At 34.8% G+C, this 10,618-nt stretch overlaps 1 protein-coding gene across 3 annotated transcripts in view; it reads left to right on the plus strand.

Moving 5' to 3' along the window:
• LOC110028083 (probable sulfate transporter 4.2) overlaps positions 1-10,225 on the plus strand; it is a 25,012-nt gene extending 14,787 nt beyond the window's left edge. For all 3 annotated transcript variants that reach the window (XM_020729803.1, XM_020729801.1, XM_020729802.1), the window contains 16 exons: positions 1,387-1,435; positions 1,524-1,725; positions 1,813-1,981; positions 4,671-4,736; positions 4,816-4,923; positions 5,250-5,357; positions 5,442-5,507; positions 5,604-5,664; positions 5,887-6,014; positions 6,099-6,140; positions 7,396-7,512; positions 7,758-7,809; positions 8,326-8,464; positions 8,586-8,674; positions 9,356-9,432; positions 9,710-10,225. In XM_020729803.1, coding sequence (XP_020585462.1) covers positions 1,387-1,435; positions 1,524-1,725; positions 1,813-1,981; positions 4,671-4,736; positions 4,816-4,923; positions 5,250-5,357; positions 5,442-5,507; positions 5,604-5,664; positions 5,887-6,014; positions 6,099-6,140; positions 7,396-7,512; positions 7,758-7,809; positions 8,326-8,464; positions 8,586-8,674; positions 9,356-9,432; positions 9,710-9,982 — 1,746 coding nt within the window. In that variant the 3' untranslated portion in view covers positions 9,983-10,225. The remainder of the gene's footprint in view (positions 1-1,386; positions 1,436-1,523; positions 1,726-1,812; positions 1,982-4,670; positions 4,737-4,815; positions 4,924-5,249; positions 5,358-5,441; positions 5,508-5,603; positions 5,665-5,886; positions 6,015-6,098; positions 6,141-7,395; positions 7,513-7,757; positions 7,810-8,325; positions 8,465-8,585; positions 8,675-9,355; positions 9,433-9,709) is intronic.
• Positions 10,226-10,618: the final 393 nt, after the last annotated feature.

The raw sequence follows: 10,618 nt of genomic DNA on the forward strand, positions 1-10,618 counted from the left end.
GCGGGATCGAGCGAGCAGTGGTCTTCGGTCGAGGGAGAGGCGAGGCAGCTTCGGTTCGGTGCGGGAGACGGGCTTGAGGCGATATAGCAACTTCGTCGATGCGGGAGACGGAGGCAAGGAGTAGACGAGCGGGAGGGGCGAACAGGGACGAGCAGCGATTTCGTTCGAATTGGAAGCGGCCACCCGAGGCTCTCGTGAGCGAGAAAGAAATAGGCCCTGCTGGAGAAAGAGCCGTTACAGGACAATATTGGCGGGGAAATTAATGGTTTCCTTTCCTGCAAAGGATTAAATTGGAAAATAATAACATTCATATATTCTTTATTAATATGAGTTTTAAATAGTCCGCCTGAATTCGAAATTTGAAATTCAAAAATCTGTGAGCAGGTGTCTAGCCCAAATCGGGTCCGACTCGGACTTGGGTTGAGCCTGTCCTGCGCACGTAAAAAAATGCATCGATTTCCGTGCAGTTCGCGCGAGTGTGGAACCACAGCAATATGGGTGTCTTTTCTAGCTAAAATCGACGTTCCGGACGCGTCGGCGCAGTCCGTTTCGTCATCCGGGGTCGTCCGGACGAGTTTGCCGGCGGGCGAGTCAATTTAAGCCAAAATTGCGTGTGATGCAACAAGTGCGTTGCTGAGTCACCGAGGGTTAACCTAAGGTCGTTCGATCCTATAAGAACTCATTTTCAGACCCTCTGCATGTTGGTCCTTAGCCCTTGCAACTAGAAATTGAGTGCTTGGGACCACTCGTGCGAGTTTTCACAAAAATGAGTAAAGAAGCGGTTTGAAGTTCTATGGGAGGTGGGCTCCATTACTAGTCCGCTAGGATGGTCAACCAGGAACTCCTAAGGCTAGATCCTAGGTTCTAAGATTAGGAGGCTAAGACCTCACTAAAATGAGGTCAACATTGGCTAGTTACAAGCTATGTCGAACATGAGCTCATTTCAAACCAAAAAAAAAATTTTAACTAGCCGAACACGAACAAGCTTCAAGCTTGCTCATTTTCGGCTCGTTTACACCCAATTCTTCTTGAAGTCAAACCAACCCAATGTAAGTTTATCATTTTATAAATAATGTTACTTATAATTAGTCGATTTTCATTGGCAAGGAGTGATCTAGAGCTTTCTAGTCAAGTGAGAGGATGTAAACTGTTTTGATGAGCTAGCGAAGTTTTGATTTTGCTTAGGAGTGTAAGGGCACCTAAATTGATAGATGATGCCCCCGTTTGGGAAGGATAGATTGCTGTGATCATTGTTGTTCTTCTATGCTTGCATTTCATGTCTATTTGTTTATACTTTATATTTGTTTCCCCCTCTCATGAGCCCATGAATGATTTATAACTTTCCATGATGGTTATGTTGATCTAAAAGATAAACATGAATGGCAGGCGATGTCTTATGCAAAGCTGGCGGGGCTCCATCCAATTTATGGGCTTTGTGAGTGTTCTCGTTTCCATAAACTTTCCCATATGACTTTCGTTGCCTTCTTTCTACTTTCATGAATTCACAGGCTTTTGTAATGCAGATTCTGGTTTCATTCCCATATTTGTATATGGTATATTTGGTTCATCTCGCCAGCTTGCTATTGGTCCTGTGACATTGGTATCCTTGTTGGTTTCCAATGTGTTGAGCAGCATTGTTTCCCCTAAAGAGGAGCTCTATACAGAGCTAGCTATATTGCTGGCATTTATGGTTGGTGTTTTGGAGTGTACAATGGGCCTGCTGAGGTATTGAACTTTTTTTTAAAATAAATTTTATTGGTAATTTATTTTATCTTTTTAAATTTTTTCCTTATTTTATTTTGTTTTGTATAGGCTGGGATGGCTTCTGCGTTTTATCAGCCATTCTGTAATTTCTGGTTTCTTAACTTCTTCAGCTATAATTATTGCATTGTCCCAAGCTAAGTACTTCTTGGGCTATAACATAGAAAGAAGCAGTCAAATCGTACCACTTGCTAAAAGCATTATTGATGGTGTTGGAAATGTAAGTCCTTCACATTCTTGTTTACAACAAATCCTGTTTTTATTTATAAAAGTTCTGCATATGATTTTTCAGCCTGCTAGAAAATGCAATTTTTTTTAATGGCTTCAGTTTACATTAAGGAGAAGCCAGTCATCTGAACATAGGCTGTAAATGAAAAGTTTTATGTCGTTAATGATTTTGTAAATTTTTGTGTTATGAAAGAAGGCCATTATTCTTTCTCTGCTGTAGCAAGGTTGTGACAAGTTTAATGCAAAAACATCACTAGAAGAGAAGTACAATGCACCACAATGTAAAGCATATAAATGGATCAACCAATGCACAAAATGAAGATACCGAGATTTATGTGTTTCAACTAGAGCTATCAAGAAAGCTTGTTTGTGATTAGCTCGTGTTCAACTTGCTAAGCAGCATGTGCTCTGTTTGTTCATTAAGTAAGCGAGTTGAATACAAACAGTTTTCTTGAGCTTGATTTATAAACTAGCCAATCATGAACTGACCTTTATTTGATCATGTTTGGCTCAAATTAATTGAATAATTAAATAGATAATATTATTATAACATTTTTATATTGATTTTTTTGTTATACTTAAAAAATGTTAAATTTTATTTTTTTTTAAATTATTCTAGTTGAATTTGAGTCGACACAAGATGAAAACTAACAAATGACTTCACATTAAACTGAATATGAACATGTTATTCACAAGCAATTTCGAGTACTAGCCCATTTTGAAAAAAAAAAATCGAACTGCCCAAATATAAACAAGCACTTGGCTCATTCAAGCTCAATTCATTTACACCCCTGGGTTCAATCAAACACATTCACTTAAGAGAAGAGAGAATTCTATAGACTAATACTAATTAAAGAAGTTACAAATTGGTGCGTGCAGAGGAAGAATTTCTTGTCAAGCCTTCACGAAACCTACTTGTACCCACACTAAAAATAAAGAACCCCAGTGAACTCTCATAGGAGAGATTATTCTAACATGATTTCCTTCTCCTTACAAGCATCATAGAAGAGTCATTTCTCAATGAAACCTTGGTCATCAAACGAACATGTCAATAAGGATGAGAGTGAGAGAGAGATTCATTACTCAAACCCTTTGTAATCGTTTGTGCATTCCAATCAAGGAGGGAATTTCATGATTCCCGAGATTGAACCAATTACCAAGACAATGATACCAAACTTGTATGGCTAACTGTGAATTTTAATACAACTATATATTCAAATCAAAGTGTACAATCATAGTCATTTAATGAGATCCAATCAAGAAAAAAATATCTAAAATGTTTCTTTATTTAGTCAATATTAACAATTCTCCCCTTGATACAATGCCACAATAAATTCCAATGCTCCAAAGGCTTTTCATCAAAACTTTAAAATGTAAATTTTCTTCTTCATCATATTAATATTTCATTGTAATGTTTGTCTCTATAGGTTGACCATTTTCTTAAGGGTCATCTTCCTCTTGATTTGTTACTAAGTAAAAAAGTGATCAAACAACAAACAAAGCAGAGACAGATTTTCTTTTTCAACTTCAATCCACTAAGATTCAAGTAAGAGGAGAGAAAATTTATTCAACCTTCAATAAGCTACAAATTCGTGTGCACAATGGAAGAGCTATCAACAGCTCTTTAAAAGGCTTAACTTCAATCAAGATCAGAATGAAGAATTCGAAGAAACTTTTGCAAGAGAGATTAGCTTGGCATGATGCTTTTTCCTCGCATGCATCTTTAAAGCTGCCAACCCCCTAAGGAACCTGAGACACCGAATAATATGTTAGAGAGAGAGAGAAAGAGAGAGAGGAAATGCGTTTGCTGATTTTGGTTTCATGTGTTAGTTAAAGGGTATTGATGTACTCATAGAACAATATATTGTTGTTTTTTGTAATGTGAGGAGGATGTTGTTTGTCAGTTGTTTGTCAGTTGTCCAACTTTCTTTAGTTTCTTTTTTCATTTTAACCTATAACAATATCATTATCTTCTTCGACTTAACCATTTAAGATCTAGTTTATGAATTACATGTGGTGTTAACTATGGCAAGTATTTATTCATAATTTTTAGTCATTAACTTTTTTTCACTTCTATAATGTCATGCACATTGACTTTTTCACACTTGGTAATTTTTTTTTTGCTTTCCTTTGTGCGTACCCAAATTAAGTCTATCTTTGATAACATTGTCCTCAATAATTTCTACTCCCTCGACCTTTATAATAAAATGGTTTCACTCCATCATTCCTAAATTTATCACAGACATTTAAAATTTGTCATCAATTCATAGAACGGAACAATTTTATCAGTAAATTTGTACTTCTACCTCAAAGATAAATCCGACTTGGTCAACTCAAATATTTTCCTTAGAAAATTTAATAATGAACATCTCTTATTCCGACACCAAATTAAAATTGATGGAAGTATTCACCCTTCATTGAGGTTAAGGATTCAAGTCAAAAAATAGAAAACATTCAAATGCTCCAGAACTGGCATGGGAGAACTCATGCCCCTGGTTGTGCTTCTTTTTTTTTATTATTTTTCTTATTTTTATTCCTTCTTATGCATTGCTTATGCGTCTTTATATATATATATATATATATATATATATATATATATATATATATTTCTGATAGAGTATGGAATTAGTAACATGCCAAGACATCTATGTTCACTAATAATATGGGATAGTTTTTTGTAGTTCTCATGGCCCCCTTTTTTGATGGGATCTATCATTCTTGCAATCATTCTTCTCATGAAACACCTGGTAGGAGCTCATTGATGGAAGTTGAAGCATTGTTTTGTGGTGGCATAATTTAATTTATTTTACTCGATAAATTACACAGGGGAGTTCAAAGAAGAACCTGAGATTTCTAAGAGCATCAGGTCCGCTCACAGCAGTCATTCTGGGCACAGCTTTTGTTAAAATATTTCATCCACCTTCAATTACAGTGGTAAGGGTTATTTAGTTTCAATAATCAACAGTTTACATATCTCTTATGATAAATTTTGTCATTAGTAATTTGTTTGCTTCATATTGTGAAGCCAGGCATTATTAATCTTGTATCTCCTGAGAAGATAGAGTTATTAGGGAGCTTTGTAGTCTAATGTGGTACTATTGACTTGATTTATTTGATTGAATAGACTCAAGGCTTCGTTCCTATTTTTGTTTTTTAAAGCTATTTTTCAACCAGCATTTTAATGATTTTTTTCCTAAAAGGAGGTTTTCAAAGGCATTTTTTTGAAAAGGAAAGTACTCTTTTTTGATGGATCCCTTCAGGTAGGTGAAATTCCACAAGGCCTTCCAAAGTTTCACATCCCCAGAGAATTTGATCATGCAGAGTCCCTTATATCAACTGCAGTTCTAATTACTGGTGTGGCCATTTTGGTAAACTGGTTATTGAAGCACTCATTCTCCTCATTGCTTTGTTTATTTTCCAGATATTGATATATTTTCTTATTTCAACTTCAGGAATCTGTGGGTATTGCCAAGGCATTGGCTGCGAAGAATGGATATGAGTTGGACTCAAATCAGGAGGTGAGGATAACTATGTCTGCAACTGGACATCTATTTTTTTAGTGCTTCAATTAGTTCGTTGTAGTTTAATTAGAGATATATTGATTCTATTTCCAGCTTTTTGGTCTTGGAATGGCAAATATATGCGGTTCATTCTTCTCTGCCTATCCTGCCACAGGTATATATTCAAATAGTTACCGTTAAGCAAGATTAACTAATGACAGATTTGAAATGAGATTTACAAAAACAGTAGATAGGCATGATTTAAGTTAAAATTTGCTTAAATCCCGGCTAAAATTGAATACCATACATCGCCCATTAATTTGATTTTCTTTTGATGTTTCCTAACATTTGTACATTTTTTCTAAGAAAATTCAGACAGTGTAATTGTCATGTATAGGCTCTTTCTCTAGGTCAGCTGTGAACCATGAGAGTGGAGCACAGACTGGACTATCTGGAATCGTAACAGGAATAACAATGGGTTGTGCTCTTTACTTTTTGACACCATTGTTTCAGGATATTCCTCAGGTACCTTTTTTAACAAATTTCCTCTCTCGATATGTTCAATAATATAAAATACATCATTGTAATTTGTGTATTTGTATGTCTCAGTGTGCTCTGGCCGCCATAGTAATTTCAGTTGGAATCAGCCTGGTAAGAAAGCAAAAGCAGATGCACATTCTTGTAATACTATACTAGTCTATTCCTATTTTTAATTTTGGTTATTATTAGCAATCTTAAACTTTCATGAGGAAGCAAATATTTGCATTTTGGTTAATTTTTTTTATCACTAACGGTCTGATTTCTCTCATGGCATCATGTTGAACTTCTGTTTCATATACTGAAGATGAAAGGCTCTGCCATACGAGGCCTGGTTTTCAGAATACAGAAATACACACAAAAATTTAATGTTGGAAATGAAAAGTAAGGTTTGCTCCAGACTAAACAAAGACGGTATGAAGGGTGAATATGGTTTGATAAAACTGATGCATGGTGATTCTACAAAGACTTGAAATTCATGGAAATAATTTACTAGAAATATCCCACAAAAGCGAAGCCATTGTATGTTGAGTATTAGTGAGTCCAATCAAGATAACAGTCATGATTTTTCGACAAGTTTTACGCTGGTTGTCGACTACCTAACGCAACCCTCCACTTTTCACATCCGGGCTGAGATCAGGAATGGCTATGTTCCAATCAAGAAAACTGTCATGAGAAAAAAATGAAGCTAAAGAATAAAATGTAGTAAATACTCTAACATAGATGCATGCAAGAGTTATGTGACTCGGCGAGATCCACGCTTGCCTACACAAACACAGAAATCGAATAATTCACTTTGCTTTAAAAGAGGGGTATATTAAGAATTTGTATTCTTACGATGTTTGTAATAAAGATAGAGATGCAACTTTATTTATCACAATGAATTGGGGGAAGTACTAACAAATTTTGTGAAGATGAGCATTGAAGATGGAGAAGATGTTATTTGTTGTTGTTATTACTCTCTTCCATTCTTTGTTACAAAAATCCAAATGAGAGCTTCTCCCTATCATGGTAAAAACTTCTCCTTTTATGGAATCAAAATCAGTAGCACATCTTTATTTGAAAAGGAGAAAACCTTATGATATCTTCACCACCTCTGTCCTCCTACGGAAGGTGTCTATGTAGATCTTCAACATGGATCAGGATGATGTTCTGTTTCTTTTCCATATGATAGCCATACATGCTCCACTTTGTCCTTTGGTGGTGCTCCTAATTACTGCTGCTTTTTTTTAATGCATTTCTTCATGTTATTTTGAGCTTAATTCTGACTTTATTTGTGTATTGGATACTCCAATAACAAATTTTTCTCTACTCATGATAATCCTTTCCATCAAATAAAAAACACTTCTTTTACATTTCAAATTTTCAGGTGGATTATGAGGAAGCTATGTTCTTGTGGCGTGTAGAAAAGAAAGATTTCCTTCTTTGGACCATAACATGTGTTATGACCTTATTTCTTGGGATAGAGATTGGTGTTCTTGTTGGGGTAAGATTGTATAAAAAGGCTAAGATCCTTTTAAGGATATTCAAGCTCAAGCTTGTGCTATAGAAAAAAAAAAAAAATAAATAAGTGGATAAATTTAATAGATTTTCTTATAAATTGTACTCATTTAAAATAAATCCAGCTCCTTTACAACCATTCTGTTGAAATTTCGGTCAGGATACCTTGACCCTAAGCTTTTTTCTATGTAACATATCTGTTGTCTTAGCAATTTGAAAATTTTATTGCAGGTTAGTTCTTCTCTTGCATTTGTCATTCATGAATCAGCCAATCCACATATAGGTGAGAACACTTCTTTAATTGAAACCACTAACTGAGATTTTTATTTTGTTTAATGCACTTTGATAAATGATTACCATATATTAAAATTTCTAGTTTGTATCAGATAATTCTTATTTTTTACTTTTACTTGAATAATTCTTAAGATTAGAGCTAAATTATCATGATTTTTTGGGAAGTTTTGCATACATACCACTCAATTCTTATGTATTTACATGTCTAACACCTAAACTTCAATAGCTACGCATGAAAGGTGGTATTTTTTAATTGGATATAATTGCAAAACACAAAATGTAGGTGATAAATATGTAAATTCATGGGAATTGAATAATATATATGTAAATTCCCCAACTTTTTTATTTTTTTCTCTTCTATTATATTCACTCACAGTGACTCAAATTAGTTCTTGTCTGATTTCTGAAACTCAAAACATAGATTTGTGTTGAAATTAAGTATCTTTTCTCATTTAATCTTACTCTAGTGTCAGTTTTGTAATTATAGTTGATGTCTTTGATGCAGCTGTATTGGGAAGACTGCCCGGAACAACAGTTTACAGAACAATTGAGCAGTATCCTGAAGCCTATGTATACATAGGAATCGTTGTTGTCCGAATTGATGCTCCCTTGTATTTTGCAAACATAAGTTATATCAAGGACAGGTAAAGGATTTAATTTCAAGGAGAATTTACATACATAGCACCCAATTCTTGTGTATTTACATATCTAACCCCTAAATTTTATTACCTACTTTTCAGCATCATTTTTTTTTTTCTTGTGCAGACTTCGACAGTATGAACTAGTTGTGTCAGGTTCGACTTGGAATGGATCAGCTGATGAAAAAATTTATTTTGTGATCATTGAGATGGCACGTAAGTGTTTAAATCATTTTCAGATGATTCTAAGCTTTAATTCGTTCCAGTTCTATTAATGAGGTTTGGAAGCTAAACTTCTCTTACATATTTGATCAAGCAATTGTTATTTTTATGGAAGTTTGGAGTGTCATGGTGCATATTGACTTGCGGTATAGTTCCTTTCTCAACTTTCCTGAACAAACTTGTCATACTAAATTAATAAGAAAGTTGTTAAGAAATTAGGGTAAAGAAACGAAAGAATCAGCAGAACATTCAAGAATGAACATAAGGATTTAACGAGGTTCGACAATATGCTTATGTCCTCGGGAGCAATGAGTGGCGGCAGTTGTTTGATTTCTTGCAAACATTACTTCTCCTTAGTGTTGCAAATACAACATGTATATATAACCCTAGTGTGCAATGTGTAATTAATAATTTCCTTGTATCGTATGGCGTTGCCCTCGCACCCTCAACCCACTTAATGAAACTCCCTCAATTGGACAGATGCTGTCCCCTATCTGACATATGAGTCATACCTAACAAAGGTTAAAGATATATGCAATTAATCCATATAAAACTCTTGGTGTTTTTATGCAATTTATATTTTTTCCTCATTCATTTACTCTCAAATACTCGATTTTTGGCCGCAAACCAATTCCCTGCATAATTCTCTTTAACAAAGCTTTTGATCCACTGCAGCTATACCCTACATAGACTCCAGTGCAGTTCAAGCCCTCAAGGACTTGCATCAAGAATACAAATCACGTGAAATTCAGGTTTTGAATTTCATTGGAAGATTTCCAAACATATCACTCAATTCCTATATATTTACATATCTAACTCCAAAACTTCAATCTTTACATATATGCTACCTCACCAATGCATGAAAATGCATTTTTTAAAAAGTTAATGTAGTGGCATTTTTCATGTGATATGAATGATCTGTCTGGTATAAATGCAAATGTAAAATTTAGGTGTCAGATATGTAATACATAGGTATTTGGGTGGTACAATCTCATACAGTATTTTCTTATACAAAACCTTGCGTTTCAGATAGCTATTTCCAACCCAAACCGTAAAGTTCTCCAAACACTCTCGAGGGCCGGCCTGATAGAGCTAATAGGCAAAAGATGGTATTTTGTGAGTGTTCATGATGCTGTAAGGGCTTGCTTACAAGAAATGCCGAGCTTACCAGGAAACAGTCCGAGGTTAGCTGATCAATCACCTCAAAGGCCGAGAGGTTTTTCACAACAACAATGGCGACGGAGAACCGGTGATGAATCCGGCCCCACTCAGGAGCCTTTATTGCTGCAGAGGGAGGTTTGAATGGTAATTATTCGGATTCATTCATGATTTTAACTCCTTTTACTGTCTGCATCTGTTATGGAAGATGGAAATAGTGGAAAATAGAATTTTGTTGTGCTACAATAAGATTTGCTTTGCGCTGGAACACTTTCTTTAACTGATGGAGTTGTATTAGTTTGTGTTTTGTTGGATAAAGGAGGATGTAACGGTCATATATTTTGAATTTGAAACTGTTATATCTGTTGGAAACGTTACATACAGTCATCACTTGTGTAGAATTTGTGAAAGCATTCATTTACATACCATCCAATTCATGTGTATTTGCATTTCTACCACCTAAATCTTTCATTTCACTTCATAAAATGTCATTATTTTAACTTTATAAATATACCTCTTCATGCATAGGTAAGGTTGCATGTATAAAAATTGAAGTTTTGGTGTTAGATATGTAAATATGGAATTAATGGTTTGCATGTAAATCTCCTTTCCTCTTTTTTCTGTGCCATGCTTCTTTTGTTTGCTTATGAAGCGGTTCATTGTTAGGAAGATTTACATACATACCACTCAATTCTTATGTATCTACATCTCTAACATCTATACTTCAATTTTTACATACAAACATGCATGAAAAAGTGTATTTCACTTTTCAAAGGTTAA

Source organism: Phalaenopsis equestris, unplaced genomic scaffold, assembly GCF_001263595.1.
Source record: "Phalaenopsis equestris unplaced genomic scaffold, ASM126359v1 Scaffold000488, whole genome shotgun sequence".
Taxonomy (NCBI): Eukaryota; Viridiplantae; Streptophyta; class Magnoliopsida; order Asparagales; family Orchidaceae; genus Phalaenopsis; species Phalaenopsis equestris.